The 24,694-nt window shown below is 47.1% G+C and overlaps 1 protein-coding gene across 16 annotated transcripts in view; it reads right to left on the reverse strand.

Moving 5' to 3' along the window:
• The window catches only part of CPNE1 (copine 1), a 662,572-nt gene that overhangs the window by 199,740 nt on the left and 438,138 nt on the right, over nucleotides 1–24,694 (reverse strand). For 10 of the 16 annotated variants that reach the window (XM_086932333.1, XM_086932337.1, XM_086932335.1 and 7 more), the window contains 4 exons: nucleotides 20,289–20,387; nucleotides 17,503–17,589; nucleotides 17,356–17,415; nucleotides 5,732–5,865 (listed from right to left, as the gene is read on the reverse strand). In XM_086932333.1, coding sequence (XP_086788459.1) covers nucleotides 5,732–5,865; nucleotides 17,356–17,415; nucleotides 17,503–17,589; nucleotides 20,289–20,387 — 380 coding nt within the window. Of the gene's footprint in view, nucleotides 1–5,731; nucleotides 5,866–17,355; nucleotides 17,416–17,502; nucleotides 17,590–20,288; nucleotides 20,388–20,448; nucleotides 20,545–24,694 lie in introns of all 16 variants that reach the window. The other 6 variants (XM_086932339.1, XM_086932343.1, XM_086932341.1 and 3 more) reach the window with 1 other exon arrangement.

The raw sequence follows: 24,694 nt of genomic DNA on the forward strand, positions 1-24,694 counted from the left end.
TGTTCTAGCTCCCATTCGTGGGATGTCTGCTTAGAGCATCTGCTATGACGTTGTCCTTGCCTGGGACATACTCAGCTGACAGTGTGATACTGTGGAGCACAAGCCAGTTCCAGATTTTCTGCGATTCGCGAGATAATGTGAGCGAACGCGTTCCTCCCTGTTTGTTCAAGAAGTGCATTGTCTTAGTGTAGTCGGTCCTGACAAGCCCTGGGGAGTTCTTGATGCGCGGTAGGAAAGCCTGCAGAGATAGAAAAACTGCCCGCAGCTCTAGTATGTTGATATGGAGCTGCTTTTCCTGGTCCGTCCACTTGCCGCTGATCTGCAACTCTTGAAGGACCGCTCCCCAGCCCTCTAGGGAGGCATCCGTAGTTATCACGTGTGGAGCTGCAGGCAGCAGGAATGGTAGCCCTTGCGAGAGGTTTTTGGGCGACCTCCACCAGAGCAAGGCCTTGGTCATTTGCTGAGTTATCACAATGCGATCCTCGAAAGAGCCTGTGCTTCGAGTCCATTGCCTGGTCAAGGCCTCCTGCAGAGGGCGCATTCTGAGCCGACAGTGTGGAATAAGCAGGATACACGAGGACATCATCCCCAGGAGGGACTTGAAAGTACGGACCAGCAAAGTTTTTCTCGAGGCCACTACGGTGGCCAGAGTGATAAGCTTGTGCTTCCTTTCCTGAGATGGGAATACTTTTGAACATTCCGTATACACTGTCGCCACGAGAAGGTTAAGAACTCAGGATGGCTGTAATGTTGACTTCTCGTGATTGAGCGTCAGACCAGGTTCCGGGAAAAAATTGAGACAGGCGCTGGAGGACTTGGCTGCGCCTTTTATAGATGGTGCTTTTACCAGTCAGTCGTCCAGGTATGGGAAGAATTGGTGTCCCTGCTGTCGTAGGAAGGCTGCCACTGGAGAGAGGCACTTGGTGAAAATCCGGGGTGCCGACTTGAGGCCGAATGGGAGGACACAGACTTGATAGTGCCGACCTGCCACTGCAAATCTGAGGAATCTCCTGTGGCCTTTGTGAATAGGGATGTGGTAATATGCGTCTTGCAGGTCTAAAGACGTCATAAAGTCTCCTTCCTCTAGTGACCCCAAGATCTCCTGGATAGTCACCATACGGGACGATTGACTCTTCAAGAATGTGTTGAGTGCCCTGAGGTCTAGGATGGGCCTGCATTTCTTCCCTTTCTTTTGTATTTGAAAGAAGCGGAAATATAATTCCTTTCCTCTGTGAGCTGTTGGTACTCGCTCTATCGCTCCTTTCTTTACCATTGAAGAGACCTCTTGAAGGAGTAATCGTAAACGCCGGTGTTGAAGCTTGCGAGGAGGAGTTGTTGGGGGAATCTAATTGAATTCCAACGAATGTCCGAATTATATCAAATGGAGCACCCACCGATCCGTTGTAATTGATCTCCAATTTTCGAGGAAGTGTGTCAGTTTTCCTCCAAGTTTGAAAAAATGAGATTGTGGACGGACTGGCTTGTGGAAAGGTCATTGGCGTCCGCCAGTGGTTTTTTCCCCTGTAGTTGGACCTTCCATACGAGGTCTGGCGACCTTGTTGGTGATGTCGCTGTTGATATTGCGATCGGCCTTGGTTATAGGAGTTTGAGGATTTGCTCTGATAAGAACCTCTGTAAGAGGATTGACCTCTACCCCATCTTCCTCGAAAGGACTGGTTCTTAAACTGCAATGTGCCCAGCGCTCGTGCCGTGTCCGTATCTTTTTTGATCGTTTGTAGGGCCTCATCGATTTTCTCCCCAAAAAGGTTCTGGCCGTCGTAGGGCATGTCCAGTACCTTAGTTTGGACCTCTTGGCGAAAGGATATAGCTTTAAGCCACCCCTGCCTTCGCAAGACCGCTGCCCCTGCTAGCTGTCTGAAGCCGGTCATTGCAACATCTACAGCACAATCGATAAGTTCCGATGCCGATGTTTGGCCCTCCTTAAGGAGTGATTGAACTTCCTCTTTCAAATTATCTGGTAGTTCCGCCAGATACGGGGCAATATCCTCCCACAATTGCCTATTGTAGCGGCCTAGTAGCGCAATGGAATTAGCCACTTTCACAGTCATGGCCGACGTGGTGGAAAAGCGTTTGCCAATACTGTCAAGCTTCCTGCCCTCCTTGTCCGGTGGACAAGTTCTTTTGTGCTGCCTGGGTAACCACAGAATCTGGCTAGGGATGCCCAGAAAGGCAGGCTGGTGCTGTTGTTGGTGCCTTATACTTCTTGTCCAGCCATGGTACCACTGCAGAGACCGAGGCTGGTGTTTGCATTAGCTGTTTTCCCTGTTCCCATATGTGCCCAATGATAGGAATAGATCTGGTTATTTTCCTAACCGGGTCTTTAAATCATATAGGAAGCAGTCCGTTTCATGGGATTCCATTGTCAAATGGAATCTCGTGGCCGCTCTCTCCACTAAATTGTGAAATCCGCCAATGTCCACGGGCAGTGAGTCCGAGGTAATGGGTTCAGGTGTGGCCGGAGATGGAGCGATGTAGTCCTCATCGTCCCTATGGTCGGACTGGTCGTCCCGAACCTCTCCCTCTTCTGGTTCTTCGTCAGAAGACGGGACATTGTGCACTGGTTCTCTTTCCTGACGGATCACCAAAGGTGATGGTCTAGGTCATGAGGATGGTGTCGGTCCAGATGTAGCTGGATTTACTTCCATTGATGGGGCAGTGGTTGGTTCAGGAAAGCGCTGCTTGTAGTCTTGGATCAAGAACCGTAAGTCTGAACCCCGGAAGGCATACCATAGGTGTGACGTCCGCTGGACATGCAAATGTTCAGTCTCTTCTGTATAAACCACCTCATCGCCATCTTCATCGGTGCTTTGGCACTTTATTATGAGATCTGAAGGACTGGTGGCCTGTCCGTACTGGTCTTCGTCTGATTCCTCGTCCTGCAATAGACGTGACGGGGGTAACTTTTGCACCCTACTTGGAGACATTAAGTCAGGGGTTATTGGGTGTCTCGTGCTCTTTTTCGGAGGCGGCTGACTGGCAGCTGACAATGGAGAAATCAAGTCAGATTGTTTCTATAGAGTCGACGATGGCGTCGTCGACGGTTCTGTCGTTGATGGTGCGCTTGTCGACGATGTCTTCGTCGTCAATGGTGTTTGCCGACGGTATCCTCGTCGACGGCACCTTCGTCGACGGCACAGTCGTTGATGGTGCACTCGTCGACGAGGTCTTAGTCGTCAACTATGTCTTCACCGTCGTCGGTGTCTTAGACGATGGCACGCCGGTTGACGCGGGTGTCTTCGTCTACTGCGTCGACGGTTTTGGCTTCGTCGTCGACGCTGTCGTCGTCTACGTCGACGGGATCTTCGTCGAGGGCTTTGTAATGAGGATAATCAACGACACAGGCTTACCCGCCGTCGACGATGGAGTAGTCGTCGTCGATGAGAATGCTGACGACGCCATCGTCGTCGACACCGTCGTCGATGTAGAAACAGACTGTAGACACAGTCTTATTCAGCGCTGAGGTAAACGTCGACGAAATAGTTGTCGACAACAGCGGCGCAGGCTTCCTGAAGGCAGGAACCTCCTTGTCAGACGTTGTAGATCTTGCCTCAGAAGACTTTTTGGCAGTCTTTTTAGGAGGAATGTCTGTAGGGCTAGGGGAAGCTATCCTTGGCCTCTTCAAGGATAATTTAGATGAAACTGAAGCCATCTCACCGTCCTCTGAAGACTCCAGGTTGTCTCTGGTTTTCAGTCTGTTCAACCAGAGGAACAGCCGGCCATCTCTGTCTTTTAGTGTTTTTGTAGAGTGTTCTACAAATTCTACACTCTTTAGGAGAATGGTCTGGATAAAGACAGTATAAGCAGGTTTCATACTCATCGACGTGGAGCCTCTTCTTACCACAAGAAGAGCAAGCTCTGAAGAGACCCTTCTTCTGTTTATCAGCCATGGTGTATTTATGAAGGAAATATCCAATTTCTGAGAAGAAAAGATTAAACTAGGAAACCTGAGGAGAACTCAGGTGGAGACTCCCTAGCACAACGTGCGGTAGAAAATCTGAGAGACTGAGGCTCCTGATAGGAAGGTTCTAGAGGGAGGTGGTAGCTGATTGGCTACCTTCTGGAGTTTGGTCCTTTTTTACAAAAGGACATAGATAGGCTACTAAGGCAAGGCCCTTAGGCCTACTTTTCTCCATGTATGTCTATAGGACATTACTTTCCTATGTACCGGAGACTCCCGTCTCAACGACGGGGAATGATTCAGGCATGTGAATCTATGAAAGACACCCATAATACTGGATAAATGTTTGTTAACCATGACCAGGGACCGTCTAGGTCCGAAACGCCTAGGTGGGGAACCTACAGGAAAATAAATAAGTTAAGTAATCATCTTCAAGTGGTGTGTGGCGTCTTCATTTTTGAAGCCTCTTTGCTAGAAAATATATATATATATATATATATACACACACACACACACACATACCACTGTGTGGTAAAGGCAAATTCATGGTTAAGCCATGCATGGTAAAGGCACTGCGTGGCAAAGGCATCCCGTTATAAGAACAGCGTTGTAAAGACTATCTCCCCGGGGGCAGGACTATTTCCTCTCGGAAGAAAAGGGGTGTCATGTTTTTATCTGAGAGGACCCTTTGAAGGATCACGACTTGGTAGAGGTTGTTACCTGAAGGAGGGGAGAGGTGCTGTTTTTTAAGTCTCCTTAAGATTGGAGCTAGAAACACCTAGGCTTTCCGCTGTCTGATGGTTTTCAGATGCAAAGAGGTACAGGAGTTGCAAGCTAAAGGATTGTGATCAGGCATAATGCTCATGTAATGGGGATCTGATAAGAATAGAAACAAGGGATGGACAAGGTGCGGTTTAGACAGGTCCAGCAGCCATGCTTTTAAGTAGAATTTTTTTTAAGAGTGGTGCAGTTCCTCATTGGAGGGGATGGGAGAGCACTAGCAGGTGGATCCGATGGGATGATCAGAGGGGTCCTGAGGATGAGAATCCAAGTGATCAGATTTAAGTGCTCTCACACACCTGAAATGGTGTCATGCTTCATCATAGGGTGCTTCTAGACGGGCTGGCGCTGCAATGCCAGACGGGAGCCTCAATGGGGGCTCTTTACCAGAGATCTTTTGATCTTAAGCTGCATGACAAGTGCAAGTAAGCGGTTTTATGTTTAGGGTGGTGGGCAAGTGATTAAGAGTCCATGGGATCCCCAAAAACATTATTTTAATGGAGCGGTGGTTCCCTTGACACAGTAAAACCAACAGAGCTATCATAGGTAATAATGTACTGATATCTTCAGAGAGTGTTGAGTGTTTCATGCCTCGGGTGCCTGCAAGTCGGCAGAGGAGGGCAAGTCCTGACTAATATACCACAAGGTCCACTTTTACTCCATGCAGCAAGGCGCAGTCCTCTGCCTTACCTAAAGGGTATCACTGACTCAGCTCCTGGATTGGATCTCCTATCCTGCACCACAGCAGGTACAGTATTAACCTAACTAGATTTTAAACCCTAGGCTACCTCTTGGTCTTCAATCCTCTGTAGGGTAGGTATTAACCTGGTCCTGATGAAATGCCACCGACCCTATAAGTACTGAGACATGAAACATGATGACCTCACTGAACTCTTTTAATCACTTGCGTACCACTCTATACATACAACCCCTCTCCTGCACTACCCTAAATCTCAAGAGACCACCTGAAAAAATAAAGCGATCACAGCAATACAAATATTTCACATGGAAGTAAAATTTTGAAATCTTTACGTGTCATAATCCTGGATGACGTTCCCCACACACCAAAGGGCAGTTAGGTATTCATTGACTCCGTTTGGACTGATAAAATGGAGAGAGTCTTGCGATTTGGGATCTCCATTGGAACCAGTGAAATCTATGCCCACCTGTTAAAAGATAAGCACATGAGAGCCGCATTTAGTACCTCAAGTACACAACCCCCAACCCAACTCTGAATGAATCCAGTCTAAACATAAGATACTCTAAGAATACAGTCTTTAAAAAACCCTGAAAGGAACTGTCACAGGAATGTGCTTTTTTTTTATCACATCAATGTATTCTAAAGATCTGTTTTTATTAAAACTCAAATAAATTAACAGATTCCAAAGCTACTAGATAAGCAAAAAATGTTCGAGGTGCAGTCTACATTTCTCCAGAGAGTGTAGAGAAGTTCATGGTTCGAAGAAAAAAAAAATCACACATATTGCATGCTTTACCACAATGTTTCCTAGCTTTTTTTCTTTTCACGCTGTAGTTACTTTGAGTTACTCTTTATTTGCTTTGGGCTCTCTGGATTCTTCTTTTGACATTTTTTTCCCCCCCATTTGCTTTATTCATACACCCCTTTACTGAAAAGTGTGACCCATCTCTTATCTTTGCCGTCTTAATCCTCTCTATCCTGCCCAACATGTCCTTTATTTTTATTAAGAATTATTGGCTACCAGAGCCTCACAACAAACATGTGTGATACGTAATCGGGAGCTCCGGATTATATTGCTCCATATCCAAATAGGAACACGTAATGTACAGCGTCTTTTATCTAAAGGTAAAAGATTGATTTCCAAGTCTACCTTTAGCTTATTCTGTAAGGGGACCTGCAATGGTAGCCCATCTGGAAATATTTATCTAGAGATATTTAGACAGCCATGTAGCTTCCAGCCACAAATTCTGTACATATTTTCAGATACTTGAATAGAGTTGAATGACAACTGCATCTTCTAGGAACCTCTAAAGCAGATTAGCACCCTCAAAACCTCAGCTTCCAGACATTTTTTTTAATGCTTGGTGGCAGATTTCAAAATTTCTTAGCAATAAATCTCTTCCTTATAATCGTGAGCGTTAAGTGTTCAGCCCTAACTGTGACCAAATCAATCTGGCACACTGACCTTCGCTGCACAAGTGCTACGCACAAAGCAGGTTAACTCTGCTAGATTCAAAATCAAGTAATTAGGGGCGTGGCCAAGATGGCGGCCTGAGCAGTCGCAACCGTCTGAGGCTCCTCGTCCCAAACCCCCAAGGCGACATTTTCGCGGCATTTCCCCACCTCTGACGATTTGGTGCCGCTGGAGGCGATCCAGCACTGAGCCTGACTTTATTTACGCTGGTCGAGGGCAGAGAGACGATCTGGCGGACGCCGAACACCCCTACCAGCAGCCGGAGGACGCAGCGCCGCGGGCCGCCCTGTGTGGCGGGGAGGCGGAAACCCCGCACCAAGACGGGCGAACCCAGGCTGACCAGGGACTCGGCGGAGCCCAGGGTGGGCGAGCCGAGATAGCCGGCACAGCGGTCGGCGGAGAGGACGGCGGCGCCAATCAGCGCCAACCAGCGAGTAGCAGCACCGGAGGCCGGGACCAGGACGACCGTTGCAGCCCAGCGCCCAACCGGGATACAGAGGTAAGGTGTGGGTAGCCGGACCTGGTGAGAGAGGCGACTCGGGGGGCGGCTATCGAGCCTCCGGAGCAGAGGAGGCCAGACCGCCAACGGTTAGCCGCGATAGCTTGCGCAGCGGCCCGCGTAGCGGAAGGTGGCGCCAACCGGCGAATAGCAACGCCAGAGGCCGGGACCGGGACGACCGGAGCAGCCCAGCGCCAGCCCAGAGCACGGAAGGTGAGGCAAGGGCAGCCTGAACAAGTGCGGGAGACAACTCGGGGGGCGGCCGTCGAGCCCCCGGTGCTGACGAGACCCGACCGCCATCTGCGGCTCTCGGCGGGGCCTAGCGGTGGAGGACCGAGAGACGAGCCAGGGCAAGCGGCAAAAGGCGGCGGAGGTCCCGGCGACAAGAGACAGCTACTGCAGAGCGGGTGCCAGGGGCACACAGCGGTTACCTCAGCGGCAGGCCCAATTGCGCGGCCCTCCCGAGGAGAGAAAGCTGACAGCGAGACGCATAGAAGGCCCAAGCCACACACTGAGTGGGAGATTGTAGGCCGAGGATAACGGACCAACAAGGGAAAACGAAGCGACGAGGCAGGGTGCACAGAGGGAAGCGCAGCAACCCTCGGGGGCACACTTCGAGCCCCCGGCAGCAAACGCTGACACAGCAGGGACCCGAAGGGAGGCCTGACAAGCCACGTGCAAGGACTGGTGGGGCGAGCTGGAAACCATCAGGCCAGTGGTGCCACGTGCGAACAGGGAGGCACAGATAGACAAGAGAACCCCCACTCAAATCCCCGGGACAACGCGGAGTACAGCAATGGGGCCTAGGCCATCGCGGAGTGGACGCGGGGACAAGAAGGAGAAGCCGGACCCCATCGGACATCACCCACTGGCACGACAGGAATAGGTGGGACTAGAGCCTCATCCCCACCGAACGGCCGACACCCGTGGGGATACCACTGCTCCATCGCAGACCAGCGGAGGGTCGATACAGGAGACGGGGCTGCCCTTCAACAGCGGTACACCAAACATGGCCTCCACAAACCGCAGGGGAGGGCGCACCATCCATGAGATGCTCTCCAAAGGGTCACAAAAGGGGGAGCCCCGACAAGCCGGCACCACAAGCTCATCCACAAGACAAAGACAAGGACGAAGGGGAGGCCCCGGCAACAAAATCATTCATGGAAAGCCTGTTCACATCTCTGAGGGAGGACATTCAAACTCTGAGGCAGGATATGGCGGGAGGCTATAAAGAACTACGGCGAGACATAGATGACCTAGGGGAAAGGGTGGCGGCAGTTGAAAACTCGGAGCAGTCCAGGTGCGGGGAGGTGGAACTCCTTCAACAAGAAATCATCAGGCTCCATGAACAGCAAATGGACCTTCAGACACACACAGAGGACCTGGAGAACCGCTCCAGACGCAACATACGAGTCCGCAACGTACCACCCAAAGCGGAAGGAGGAGACATCACGGCGTACCTGCAAGATATGTTCCGCGAAATACTAGGGGAAAGCGCAGATTGTGACATCCGTATAAATAGGGCCCATAGGGTGGGCCTGGTGCGCCGGTTGCCTGCCCCTCCGCCGGACATTCTGGCTTTCCTGCCAGACTATCCCCTCAAGGAACGTATCTTGAAGACGGCTCGTCAACAGAAGCCCATCACCTTCAGGGATCACACACCGGAGCTTTTCCAAGGCCTGTCTGCGATAACCCTGCAAAAGAGGCGGGCATTCAAGAAGGCGACTACCTTCCTAAGGGACAATGGGGTCCCATACTCCTGGGGCCACCCCTTTAGACTGATTTTTAAGTGGAAAGGGTCCCTCCACCAGCTCCGTTCACTTAAAGACACGTGCAAGGTTCTGGGCATCCCACATAAGGAAGACGCTCCCGAGTACGAATCAGGTCGACGGTCGTCCCAACCGAGCTCCTCACAACGGATGAGCGATGAATGGCAACAAGTGAGACGCAGACGTTCGCCCAAGAAGGGGTTCGGGCCGGATCCCGAGACCATGGCGCACGAACACGAAGCAGCTATAAAGGAGATTTCTAAGGACACTAACGCCGGCCATTGAGCACAATAGAGAGGAGGGGCAACATAGCCTCTATATAGCACTGCCGGGGGGGGCGGGACGGAGAGCCTGAGGCTCGCCATGGACACGCTTTCCCACTACCAGAAAATGAACCACAGGCCTGGACTGTTGGAGGAGAGGCCTGGGACAATGTTCACCAGTTGGGGTTTCACAGTTGGGGTTGGGGCAGGGGGGGTGGGGTGGGTGGAGGGGAGACCAGGGTCTCGGTGTGTTCGATTTGATCAGGGGTTACATAAGAGGATATGGGGCGGCGCTAGGCCGCAAGATCAGCAGGTAGCGCACCCATTACCCAATGGTTGAGGGGCTCGTCCAAATTCTCACCCTTAACGTAAAGGGGCTCAACAACCCAGTTAAAAGGAGGACACTCCTTTCTTTCCTGGAAAATTCAGGGGCGGACATTTGTCTTCTCTAGGAGACTCATTTGCTGGCCAAGGACTGGCATCGTATGAAATCTAGGGCCTTCCCGCACCAATACTACTCCTCCACTAATGAGGAAAAGGCAGGGGTAGCCACATTCTAGTGGCAAAGCATTTTAAGGGACGGCTAGGGGACAAGGTGACGGAAATCAAGGGCAGATTGCTGGTCCACACAGTGCAGATTGGTGCTATGATGTTCACGGTGGGGTTACTCTATGCACCTAATTCCAAGCAAGAGGCCTTTCTTAAGGGGGCGCTCTCCGAGGCACTAACCGGGGACACCAGACACATATTGCTAGGGGGAGACCTGAACTTGGTCATGAACAATGAGGTGGATAGATCGGGGCGACGATTTGGTGACACAGGGGCCCTCTCCACAGCCGGGGCACAATGGCTTGCAGATAGGGGGTTGGTTGATGTATGGCGCGTGAAACACCACATAGCTACAGGGTACACTTTTTACTCTCACATGCACCACACATATGCCAGATTGGACCACTTTATTGGATCCACTGACCTGACTCCCATGGTGGAAGGGGTGGAAGTCACCCCGGCAGCACTGTCAGACCACGACGCAGTAGTCCTCCGACTGAAGGTCCCGCACACGCGTCCCCACAGGGGCAGATGGCGCCTTAGGGAAAATATACTCACTCGCAAAGAGGTCACGAAGCAACTGTCCCAATGTATCACCGAGTACTTAAGCAGGAACGACACGGGGGAGGTGAGCCAGGCGACAGTCTGGGGAGCGCTCAAAGCGGTTTTGAGGGGGGGGGGGGGGGAGAATAATGGCAATTACCGCGGCAGACAACGAACGCAAAGAACGACGCAGGGAACTGGCGGAACAAGTGCCGTCACTGGAAAGGGTTCACTGCCGAACGGGGGCCCCGAGAATCTGGCGGAAACTGAAGGCGGCCAGAGCACAGCTTTGGACCGGGCGGAGTATGCTGAACTCTGCCTCCGCCACACATATTATGTGGGGGGGGGGGGGGGGGACAAGACCGGCCGCCTGTTGGCTAGCAAACTGAAAGCTAAAACAATCCGCTCTAGGATCCCTCTCATTCACGAGGAGGGTGGGGACGAGGATACGGAGGATGAACATATAGCAAAGGCCTTTAGGGCCTTCTATGCCAAGCTCTACACGGCAGACCCGGATGTGGATCGCGGACAGGGGTCTGAGTACCTGGAGACCGCAGACGTTACGGCCATAAATGAGGTTAGCGCCCAAGCATTGGAAGCCCCGATACGCCTAGATAAGGTAATACCGGCGATAGCGAGACTTAAACCGCTAAAAGCACCTGGGCCAGATGGCTTCTCGGCCGGCCTCTATAAAAAGTTCTGCCCTCTATTAGCACCGGTTTTGACAAAACTTTTTAACTCCTTTCAAGGCCCAGGTTCAATCCCGAGGGAGATGCTGGAGGCCGACATTATTGTTTTGCCAAAACCAGGTAAAGATAAACTAAATGTGCGGCATACAGGCCGATATCACTCCTTAACGTGGACCTGAAGTTGTTCATCGGGATCTTGGCGACACGACTCGCCCCCTGCTTACCGGGAATTATAGAACCGGATCAAGCGGGCTTTGTACCCACCAGGCAGGGAGCGGACAACACTAAACGTCTGATGCATGTCATAGACAAGGCACACTTTAACGCCTCCGACGCGGCTTTACTGTCAGTGGACGCTGAAAAAGTGTTCGACAGGGTGGATTGGCAATATATGAATAACACCCTGGCGAGATTCAGCCTAGGAGATAGGTTCCGAGCCTGGGTGGCCAGCTGTTACGAGTCCCCAAGAGCAACGGTCAAAGTCAATGGGACTAGCTCCGACTCATTCGAAATTCAGCGGGGCACACGACAGGGCTGCCCGCTCTCTCCTCTTCTGTTCGCCCTCTATATCGAGCCGTTTGCCCAGCACGTTCGGAATAGAAATATCTTAGGCGTCAAAATCGGAGGGGAGGAGCAGACCATTAGTCTCTATGCGGACGACATCTTGGTGGCACTGGACAGCCCCAGGATCTCTATTCCAGCATTCCTGACGGAGATGGAACGGTTCGGGCGGTCTCTGGCATTAAGATGAATGTGGGTAAATCCGTCATTCTCCCGTTGGGCAGTAATACACGCCAGGCCCACAGAGGAACGCTCCCCATAGGGGAATTGGCCGTGCACACTACTATTCCCTATCTGGGAATAGAGCTAACTCCCTCCACAGCCAGACACGCATACAAGGAGACGTATCAAGATGGCGGCTACAACCGCTCTCATGGCTGGGCCGCGTTGCCGCTGTCAAGATGACTCTGCTGCCAAAGATACTCTACCTGTTTCAGACCATTCCGGTCACCCCCCCCTTGGGCATGCTTAAAAAGTTACAAGACACCATATTACGGTTCGTCTGGGCAAACAAACGCCCCAGACTGCGGCGCGATTTGGTTACTGGAACGACAGAGGAAGGGGGACTAGGGGTGCCTGATTTGAAGCGCTATTTTCAAGCAGCACAGATGAGATCTCCTGGAATGGTCCTGGCCATTATCAGAAAAATGTTGGCTTTTTCAGGACAGAGCGATGGCGGGTATGCCGCTGTGGAGGGTCCCCTTCCTGTCACGGCCGGACAGGCCAACCTACCTTAAGAAGTCGCCCATCACCAAAACGCTTCTCCAGGAATGGGACGCAGTGGCGGCCCATAAGGGTCTGACATCCTTTCCGTCACCAATGACTCCCCTGTTGGATAACCAGGCGTTCCCACCTGGGATGGTCCCTGGCTCCTTTCGCCAGTGGCGACAAATAGAACACTGCTCCACGGGACACTTGTTCGACTTGAAAGGCTTCATGACGTTAGACACGATGACAGAGCAATATGGACTGGACAAGCCACATCGCTTCCAGTACTTTCAGCTAAGGCACTGGCTCACACAAAGACGTAGAACCTCTAGTAGATCGGGCCCTCATCCCGTTCGAGAAATGGCTCCTCACTAAATCCAAGGACACAAAGGCCATCTCAGACCTATATAAAATACTAGCCCCCACCCCGCTTACAACGAGATCAGCGGGTCAGAGGAGGTGGGAGAAGGAATTAGGACGGACACTTTCTGACAAAGAGTGGCAGGAAATATACTACCGGGCACACCACACAGCTAGAAACACAGGCAGCAAGGAATCGGAGGTGAAAGTGGCCTATTACTGGCATCTGACACCGGAACGCTTACACCAGGGGAATCCACGGCGAGACCAGACATGTTGGAGGGGGTGCGGACAAAGTGGGACCATGATCCACATACTATGGGAATGCGCGGAAGTGCAAGACTACTGGGAGGGAGTGCTCAAGGACGTAGACACACATTTCGAGACAGAACTCCCCCGCTTCCCTGCATACACAATCCTCGGCCTCCCCAACAAACTTACGTTCCCCCTCAAATCCATCAGGGGAAAACAGATGGGACTGGCACTGGGAGCCGCAACACAGCACATACTCTCTTTATGGGGCACGCCGAGGAAACCCACACACACACGGGGTGGTTGCATCGATTATGGTACATAATGGGGATGGAAAGGATTCAAGCATCACTTACACAAACGTCTGACACATTCAAAGACATATGGCATCCACTACTCACCCTGCTTACCCAAGAATTCACGGAGCTCACATGCCCTAAATACCTCAGGGTGCTCAGACTATCGGACGAATTCCGCGACAAGACGGGCGAGGAGACACATTAGGCCTAGCCTAGGCCCCTTCAGACTTTGGCGAATTTAAACACACCGAGGGGTGGGGGGATGGGGCGGCTGGGCTTGGGAGGGGAAGGGTAGTTGGGGTTAGGGCGGGTCAAGGGTAGGACGGGAATAACGAGGTTCTAGCTCTCAATGACCATTCAGGTTCCCCATGTACACGCTTACATGGACGCACAACGGCCGTCGAGGGAGCCCGGAACTCTGGGTATCCGAGCCGCAACGAGAGGGGGAAGTAATGTGAAGTCTTATTGAATTGCATGTTGTATTGCACTGCTTGATTGAACCCAATAAAAATAAATTTGATCAAAAAAAAAAATCAAGTCATTAGCTCATTACCTACAGTCCTATATCCCGACCCCATCTGCCCTCAAAACCGTACGGATGTTATAAAAGAAGCAAAACAACTTAGTGTAAGACAATATTGGAGCTACAAATGAAATGATAATTTGCTATCTGATTGGCACGCTTTGGTCATTAAAGGTTCAAACAGTGGCTGTGATCCCATATCTAGCTCACCAATCTCTATCTGGGCTTCAGCATTATTCAATCGTTGTATTGACAGGATTACCAACTGCTAACACAACTCAGCATAACAAACAAACGTTATTGCAATCCACGTTACCTGTGGATGTTTCTGCCTAAGATTGGCTAGATTTTCTTAACAGTTAAGTCTTTTTCTACAGCTTAGTCTCTTTCTCAAACACATTTTATAAAAGGGAACTATTTATCTTAAATGATCTTGAAAAATATTTAATTGGAGGAAAAGTGAAAATTAGTGTTATGTGCAACCTGCGTTCACAGTGATCGGGTGATCAAGCTACCTACAAGCCCACCTGACGAAGGACGGAGTGAATGGAGCAGGCAGTAGTCCTGAGAGGTGGAGCCTGTTGTTGGTCAATCATTTTTAACCAGTTCCATTAGTGTCACTTGAATGAATCTTGTTCTCAAACAGGTGCACCGGTTCGTGGAAATGGAGGTTGGGTTAAGGAGTTGCAGAGTTGTCAGCCTCTTAAGAGACGTAGAGCCTGCTGTCATCAAGCCCACAACTCCACACTACTCTATTGCAGTACCGCATGGCAGTCCTATTGTCTGTAAGCACACCATCAGTCCCCAGAGAGAATCACAAATTGATGTGGAGGCGAGCTTCTGCTGGAGAAGAGAATCCTGAGCTCTACCTCTCCCAGATGACCCCTTCAACTCAGTAACGATGCATCTGTCATGATCGGGTGTGCCGCTGGTTCAACTATGGACCAGCAGCCACCACTGCACGTCTTTAGCAGTCTCTCTTAACACCTGCATGTGCCAGCTGGCATGGTCCACAAGCAACATCACAAAATAAAATAATGGACAGTGTGTTCAAAGTTTTCAAACTCTCACCCTCATTCACAGATCAGTGTTAGGCAAACACAAGGAGATGGACGGAGCGGTGAAACTTTTCAGACACTCACCCCCAGTAAAAGATCTGGGTTGAATCTATCATCGTTATTTAGCTTGCTTTGCCACACCCAGTTCAGACCCATCCATATGCAAATCAGTCTTGACCCGGTCCCTTCGTGGGAACACAGTCCAGCACGAACTGCCAAGCCAGATCTTCCCTGGACCGGAAACAAGCATCCTGGGACAAGTTTGGTGCTAACACCCCTCAGCCAGGATAGCTTGAATCCAATGGCAGAGTGAGTAAGGGATCCACGTCTGGGAAAGCCCTGCCAACTTAGGGCGAACAAAGCAAACACCCGGAGATGATGGTTGGAGCACTGAAACTCTTCGGACCCCCAGTCACAAATCTGGGTTTAATCCATTGTTATTTTGCTCGCCACGTCATCCCAGTTTGGACCCAGACATATTCATAAGCTCACGGACGGCTCTATCAGAGGTCGGGCGCTGTATACCTCGGGCCTCTTTAATCCACCAGCTGCCCCCTGCCTCTTCATCTCACTCTTTCCTGTTCTTTTCATTCCTGATTAACCCTTTTATAACTTTTTTACCCCTCTTCCTCTTGTTTGCTCTTTTTGTATATCTCTCTCTCTTACTGTGGATAAATGTATGCTGAGGAAAAGTAAGGTTCGCTCCTGACAAATGAGTGCCGGTGGGTGCCACCTGCAAGCACGAGTTCACTTTTACCAGTGTGTGTGGCGTCAGTGCTATGGTGTGTGCCTGCACGTAATGTGTGCTACGGAATGCACGCTTGCATTGGTTGTTTTACTACTGTGTTGGGGTTGTTTGGGATTTTGAAATGCTTTTACGTGCATGAGCGCGGTCCTTATGCCAACGTTGGTGCATGTGAACCCATATGTTGAAAGGTGTGCTTGTTGAAGTTTGTGTGTGTTTCCTCTGCCTGTGTGTGTATCTGTTTCTCTTCCTCCTTTGTTTTAAAAAGAAAAACAAATAAAAATAATGTCATGAGCAATGCCAATAGGTCTAACTTTAACAATGCCGAAACCATTGCATTGTAAATGCTTGTTTTGGCAATGTTATCCCGTTATCCCCAAGACTCAAATTCCAACTGAAAATATTCTGTGCTCTCTTGAGAAGATAGATTTTATAGCTTAGTACTAATCCATGAGGAATGTAAATATAAAGGGAGCGAAAATGCTACACAGGCCAGTGCCAAGAAGAAAATATACAAGGACACTGAGAAACAGGATTGTGGCAAACAGGATGATGAGAAGTAGGATTCCCTGGCACGTAGAGAATGCTGCTAGTATTAAGTCAGAAATGGGCGAGAGACAGACTACATGACAAGTTAGCTTAGCCATTTTACCAAGGCCAAACTTCTCTCATATGGCGCATTATATTTATGTCACGCTTAGAATAATGCACGGAAGTCAAAGAGGAGTACCCAGGCGCATAAAATTAAATGCACCAAATGCGGAGTGTGGAAAGGGATCCATAATATAAGGAAAATCCAATGTTGGAGATTTACTGGCTAGTGAAATGAAAATGTTTTCCAGCACTTGTATCTTCCATAAATTCATGGTGCAATCTTTATCTCAATGATGAACATAAAAAGAATAACTGGAAGGTTAGTCTCAATGGGCTACAAAAGTTCACTATCCAAATCCCCAAGAAGACTCTACAAGGTTACGGACTTATTAAACCAATGTTTTGATTCAACAGCTTTCATGTTGTCAACAACTAAACTAAAATATCTTTCATGGAGGTTTTGATTTTGCCTGCTTTGGGTGTCATGCTTTTTGAAGCCCTGCTCATTGACAACAAAGCTATTACCACACTGTTGTTCAAATATTCTTGGAGTTAAAATGATCAAAACCTAGAACAAGAAATGCATTTGAAATTATAAAGTATTTTGCACACACAAACACAACACTTAAAAAATCATGCAAGGCTGGCGTAAAGACAGAGCATGCACAAGAAAGCAGAAACACCGAAAAATTAAAGCAGGGAAAGCATACGGAAGGCTCTTATGAACAGAAGGGCAATAACTGGATCGTGGGCCTCCGATTTCCACTGCCATGTTAGTGACAGCCTCAAAACAACCTGGTTAAAAGAAAAGGGAAACAGCAAAAGACCTTTTACATAATGTGAATACAAGCAAATGTTTTTGAAATCCTGTTTATGCATATTTTTAGCTATGAAGAACTGCAGCAGATTAGTGGGAATTACTTATACAGCAAGAACACAATCAGAGTTGTTTAAGAAAACAGAAAGAATAGCACGCTTCATCAAACATTACATGCATCTAAGCACATCTGAATTGTAAATAAATTGGTTCCACCACATCCAAACATTTTTACCAACATAAAAAATCTTACCGTGAAGTTGATCTGGCAGCCGCCCATGACAAAATCTAAAAAGGAATATTCAGTTTCAATCTGCAACAGACCAAAAAGCACAAGTTAGAACATAGTCAGGAAGTTGAAATATGTCCAAATAAACGAGTACCAGAAAACAATCAATACCTTGCAGGATTTCACTCGAACAATTCCTGAATTTTTGTAGCTTTTCTTTTTTTTCTTCTTCTCAGGGTGAATACAGTCAAACTCAACCTGCAAAAAGAAACGTATTTGAGTAAAGCAAATAAGTGTTACGCTCCAGATGCCACAAACACAGATTGGAAACCCCAAAAGCAAGAATTAGTAAATTCCGGTTAAAAGTGCAACAGTTTTAGTTTCTTCATTCTATGAATTTCCTTTTTGCCTTTGACTATTTATGATGGCTCCCTAGCAAGTTTTAGTGGGATAAAACAACAGCAAGTAAAATTGTTGCGATTCTAAAATGACAAATTGTGAATTGGGATTTTGATAAGGGCAAGAAATCAAATTAAAATAAAATACAGTGAAACCATTAGCTCCAGGCCAAGCATTGCCTTAAAAGGTAATATGATACCACCAAAATGTAAAGCAGTCAGGATTTATAGAGAGATAGTGGTAAGTCCTATGGACCTACTTTGCTACAATCCATCCAGTCAGTAACCCAACTAGCATATAATAATATTAACACAAGTTCAGAGGAAAGCCTTACAGTATATACAAAAAACTTGTGAGCCACAAACAATTGTTGGCTATAGTCATTACTGGCTGTCCAATTTATGTGGAAATGTATAATATTTTGATCTTTGCATTTAAATAAGATTTGTTTTTGTTGCGTAAACATTGGATTTAAATACTTTATAATTGAAGATATATGCTTTGCAGATCACACGCTGGTTAAATATATTGTGCTCCCGTTTGCCACATGTACTAATTAAACTAAAGGAGCTATGTGCCAATATCATCTAAATGGGCACTGCAGCATTATATTTCAAATTCTCAATAACTCAACAGCAAATGTTTTCAATGTTGTTTAGCAACTGTAGACAGTCAAAGGACTTTGGAAGACATTTAAGGAGAGAAAAAAATCCGCCTACCCTTTTGTGGTCTTAAGCATGTTGTCTTCATAGTGTACAACAAATAATGCACTACACTAAATCATCCTGAGTAACTAAGTCGAATAAAAAGGTTGTGTTGCTTTGCAGTATACGATTTAAACACAGAGTAATACTTGCAATAAAATGTGCAGACCTTCACTGGCAAGGGCATTAACCAGCAGATCACTGCTCTATACAAAGACAGACTTTCTGAACAGAGCAATATTTTTAAAATCACCCAACGCTTGGCAAATTCAAAGGGTGATCATGCATTGGATTTTAGCATTATTCATTAAATGATGCAGTCCTATGAAACATTTTAGGGTTATAGAAAGTCATCGGGGTGTTTTGTTCCTGTGGCATTTTGCTGTAAAAAGCAAACATATCCCTTGACCTATATATGTCAAAGCTAAGTCCAATATTCAATTTATTATAGTAAACGGTTCATTGCGTTTGTGCCTTATATCCAACTCTCACAATCTGAGTATGTCTTCCTTTTGGGACCATTTATTGTAAAACTTCACACAATTTCTTGTACTATGCGTATATGAAACTTAATGAGACATAGCAGAGGTGACCACTGTTCGAGTAGGTTTTTAAATGAAAGTTACTGTCAGATGGTTGTGCACTGGTGTTTCATTCTAAACCAATGAAAGTAAAACCTATACTTCTGTTACTTCTGGCTCTCTGTTAATAATACTTGCATCACAAAAATAGATTAAAAGATAGCTTTTAAAGCTTTTCAAAAAACCTCTGTTAAGAAAGATCAAATCAAAAAGGTACTGCCAAATATGGATGAGACTAATACTAAAAGTCACTGCCCTTTTAGCATTATTTACAAAAATGCAAACAATGAAAAAACACAAATGAGGATTTACAGAAATACGTAATATAAATGGTAACTTGTATACTAAAAATCATCAGCAATTTACAAAGAACACATCAACTAAAGTATCTAAAAGAAGTTCCATAGAAACCATACATATAACCAGAATCGTGAGCAACCGGAGACTCCATTTGCAAAATTATCTTTCTGGTCATTGTACCTTACAAAAAATTAAGACTCGCCAATTGCTCGCAGTGCATATGTTGGGCCTATTTAATTTCTTCTTCTAAATACTTTAGTTTGTGTTTTAGTTACGTTGTTGATGATATTTGGTAATAAGTTACTATTTACAGTACTGTTTATTTTGGAGAAAAACTATTTAAGTTTTTTGGGATGGGCCATTGCACACACTGAGCAGGGTTAAGAAAATTAGCTGGGAATAATTGGTCAGCTACCTAACTATGTTACCATGGTTAGTGTTGATCCTTTTCGGTCTTGCTGCCAAAGCTCCAAAGGGCGATTAGTGTTCATTTTACTCAGAATAGTCCAATATAAAGGAAACATCAGTGACTATGAACCCTAGTATAAGCTGACCCGCAGTGTTCTGTTTAAGCAGTCCTTTTCACCTTCATGTGGGCTCCAAAACTCACAAATACATTGTAACATTTTTACAAAAAAGCCTGCATTTAAAATACCCCACCATCACCGGGCATGCACTGAATCAAATAATTAAAAGGGTAATTCCACAGGTTTAGTCTTAAGGCCATGCCATTGATTATGGAGTTACAGACTCTAGTGGATACTCAGTTAGTATTTTTTGAAAGCAGGTTTGGTATGATGGAACAAGTTAACATTAAAACCGATTTAACTATTTTAATTGTGAATGTTAAATATTCATAATGCAATTAAAAGCATGAGCCAAGACAAACATTGAGGTAGCAGAATTTCAAAGCAAGCAGTAATTAGCTATTCATTTGCTAAAACAGATGAAAAACGAAAAAGAAACAGCTCACCGGCGAGCTTCCACTTGCTTTCTGCAGCTGAGACAAGTTAGTTTCAAATGTGCCTATCAAGTCATGTGACCCATCGCTATCATAATCAGTACAATGCACCTGAAAAAAAGACAGCAGGCAACGGAGAGACATTTAATGGAGGAAAATAACAATAGCTCACCACTTGGTCTTTGGCTTCAAGCAGCTTGACGGTGGTACATGAGAACTCCCCTATCAAATCTGAACTGGTGCTGTCATCCATATCACTAACTGTAACCTGACAGCAGAACAGACACTGAATGTAAGCCCAACAGGAAGTAACTGCAAACAGTGAGCAAGCAAAACAAATGTCTAGGCGATGGCGAATAAACATAAGAGGATTACATTTAAAATGTTCAAGGAAAGTCATATTTCTACGCACAAACCCTTAGAAAATTCATAAACATAACACTTTCTGATTAATATTCAATACAGGTAAACATACAAAAAATGCATTTTGGTATAATATTATGCTTTCTAAAAGCACAACCAAATGTCCAATGTTGCGTAATATATACTGGGGGTATTTTCCTTACAAAATAAACAAAACATGTTTTACTAGGTCAACTAACAGTTTTTTACCCATTATCAGAGACAGAAAACGCAAGTCAAATATTTTCTTTGTCAGGTGTCGATCAATTTCACAGGTGCCTTTTGAATAATTTACGGTCTAAAATATGATACATGGCAGCCATTAAATGAGCTAAAGACAGTGGTATTAAATAATATTTAGCATTAATTCTTTAAATTTCGCGCCTATCATAAAGAATTAATTACATTGGAGACATATTCGGACTTAATGTGTGAACATTCATCATTTTACATCCTACTGTACACATAGGTCAACAGCGAAGTGAGGTCTTCAGTCTGAAAATGTTATTAAAGGAATGAAACTTACAAAAGACAACGGACTTGGTGAAGGACAAAGGGAAGTGATTGGTGCTGGCACACTCGTGTGCAAATAGCATTATTTAGCTCGGAGGCAGGTAACGATCGTTGCTTTAAAGTCAGAACCACAGGCAAGAAGGGGAAGCGGGGATCGGCCACTCTGAGGTAGCTGTTGGTGAGAGTGCAGTTAGAGGAGACCCTGAAAGCCTTTCTACACACAAGTCAATAACTATCCAGGAGGAGCATCCTCGTTGGAAAATACTGCTGTGGTACATCAGATACTTGAAGTTAGAAAAAAAGAAATGTATATTCAAAATATGGTTTCTTACATAGATATTTTTGATAGCTATCCAAGTGGGAAAAGTTACGTGTGGAATAAGGGTGCTGTTGTGACTTTGGCAGTTAGTGATGTAAATTGGTCCTGGCTTCATAACTCAGAAAATCTCAAAGATAAGAAAAATCCATTTTTTCCAGGACTGGAGGTGTGTTTAACGTTTTGAATAAGGGAGATGGATTAGTTACTTACCTGTAATCCTAGTTCTCTTCCAGGGGTATCCTCATCAAAGTCATAAGCATTAGAATATTCCCGCCCATGCGCGGGACCCCGGAAACAATATATTATATGTGCCCCACATATACATATACATATATATATAAATATATATATATAAAAATAAGCAATTGCAGCCAAATAAAACAGTAGAGCTGGAATATGCTGTGAAGAATTTCCACCATACATGTGTATTAGCATTAGAAACATGATAAACAACACCAATGCTTGTTTAGAAACTGTTTTAATGCTTAGAAAACAGCAGAAATTCTTATAAGACACTGTAAGCATATACAGCTCCCAGGCTGCATTGCAAATACCCAGTCTAAAAAGACTGAAAAGCTAACCCTGTGGCTGCATGTACCAAAACTGACGCTGTGCCTTTAAGGCACCTCTGCCCCTAGCTTCCCATCATGCCTCAGGGGTTACAGTTAGGTCAGTTGCTCTTTTCGGAGACTGAAAACAAAACCATGGTAATAACAGGTTAAAACATCTCCTACTTAATAAACAAAGTCCTTTGCCCGGGGAGGCGGGAGGGTTGCTTATGACTTTGATGAGGATACCCCTGGAAGAGAACTAGGATTACAGGTAAGTAACTAATCCTTCTCTTCCAGGGGATCCTCATCAATAGTCATAAGCATTAGAATAGAGTAGCGAGCCTCACCTCATCCCTGCGGGCAAAGGAATCAACAGGTAACATTCACATTCGTAGGCCCAAACAGTAGGCCTTATTCTACCCAAATAGGTTTCTCAAGGAGGCTTGCCCTACTTGAGAATCCGCTCTGGAATCAGACTCTAGGCAATAATGCCTTGTAAAGGTATGGACTGATTTCCATGTCGCAGCCTTGCAAATTTCTGACATGGGAATGTCATGTAAAAATGCTGTTGTGGCTGCCTTCCCTCTAGTGGAATGAGCTTTGGGTGATTGTAACAAAGGTTTGCCAGCCAGCTGGTATGCTAGTTTGATACATGACAATCCATCTGGAGATGGACCTCTTGGCTGCTGCAAACCCGGTCCTCATTGACCCATAATTGACAAAGAGTTGGTCTGTCTTTCTGGTGCCCTTTGTTCTTTCTAGGTAAAACTTTAGCACCCGTTTAAGATCTAACGAGTGCAACGACCTCTCAGCTGGGGTCGATGGGTTAGGAAAGAACGAAGGAAGGGTAATCGTTTGGTTTATATGAAAATCCGATACCACTTTTGGAAGGAAAGAGGGGTGAGCTCTCATTACCACTCTGTTGTGGTGAAACACCGTGTAGGGTTCCTTGGTGCAGAGTGCTTGAATCTCGCTAACCCTGCGAGCAGAGGTTAATGCCACCAAGAAGGCCGCCTTCCAAGTGAGATGCTGCAAGGAGGCCTTGTGTATAGGTTCAAACGGTGCAGACATCAGCCTGGAGAGAACCAGGTTCAACTCCCAGGGAGGAGAAGGATTTCTCACAGGGGGATAGACCTTCTTCAATCCCTGAAGGAAATCCTTAACCACTGGGACCTGAAAAAACGACGTTTGTGTAGGTGATTTTCTGTACGCTACTATGGCAGATAGGTGAACCCTGATAGAAGCGTATTTCAACCCTGATGTCGCTAAGTAAAGGAGGTAAGGGAGGACTACCTCTTCTTGTCCTGTGGTGGGATCAAAGCCATGGTCCCTACACCAAATGAAAAATCTCTTCCACTTGAATGCATAAGACGCCCTAGTGGAAGGCCTCTTTGCCTCTTTTAAAATATTCATACATTCTGGAGGCAGATTTAAGTGTCCGTATTGCAAGACCTCAGGAGCCATGCAGTCAGGTTCAGTGACGGGAGGTTGGGATGCAGGATCCTCCCGTTCATTTTGCTCAACAGGTCTGGTCTGCATGGCAGACGTCTGTGTGGACACAGCGACAGATGTAATAGGTCTGGATACCACCATTGTCGCGGCCAATCCGGAGCAACTAGGATCATGTCCATGCTCGATCTGATGAGCTTGGCCACCACCTTCGGAATCAGAGCCAGAGGAGGAAACGCATAGGCGAACATTCCTGTCCACTCCAGCAGGAGAGCGTTCCCTTGTGTCCCTGGTCGGTGGAACCTGGACGCGAAGGCGTGGCATTTGGCGTTTTCGTCGTCCGCGAATAAATCTATGTCTGGACGGCCCCAGCAACGGAAGAGTTCTTCGACTACTTCGTCGTTTAGCACCCAGTCTGGCTGATCTTCGAAGTGCCTGCTGAGTGCGTCCGCCTTTGTGTTTAGCTCGCCTGGAAGGTGTACTGCCACCACCGACAGTCCCCGAGCCAGAAGCCAGTGCCATATGGCTTGGGCCTCCTGAGACAGAGGGCGAGACCGTGTTCCTCCCTGCTTGTTCAGATAGAACATTGTTGTAGTGTTGTCCGTCTGAACCAAGATCTTGTCCGTTGTGATTGCTGGAAGGAACGCTTTGAGCGCCAGATGTACTGCTCGAAGTTCCAGCATGTTGATATGGTATGTCTGAAGGTTGGTCGACCAGCGACCCTGAATCTGAAGACGACCCATGTGAGCACCCCAACCTTCCAGAGATGCGTCCGTTATCACAGACATCGAAGGAAGAGGCTGCTGAAAAGGGACTCCCTGCAAGACATTCCGAGGGCGAGTCCACCACTGTATTGAGGACAGTGCTGCTTGAGATAGGATGATTCGATCCTCCCAATCTCCAGTCGCTTGGTCCCACTGGTCTTCCACAGACTCTTGAAGAGGACGCATCCTCAACCTGGCGTTTGGAATTAGGAAGATGCAGGACGCCATGGAGCCCAGTAGAGACGCTACTTCTCGCACCTTTGGACGAGGAGACTGAAGTAACTTTCTGCATTTCTGCCCCATGGAAGATAGTCTCTCCTGCGAAGGAAACGCTCTTCCTAAATTTGTGTCTAGGACTGCTCCCAGATAGTGGATGGTTTGCGTGGGATGCAGGACTGACTTTTCTGTGTTCACGTGGAG

This window comes from Lissotriton vulgaris, chromosome 7 (genome assembly GCF_964263255.1).
Source record: "Lissotriton vulgaris chromosome 7, aLisVul1.2, whole genome shotgun sequence".
Lineage (NCBI taxonomy): Eukaryota > Metazoa > Chordata > Amphibia > Caudata > Salamandridae > Lissotriton > Lissotriton vulgaris.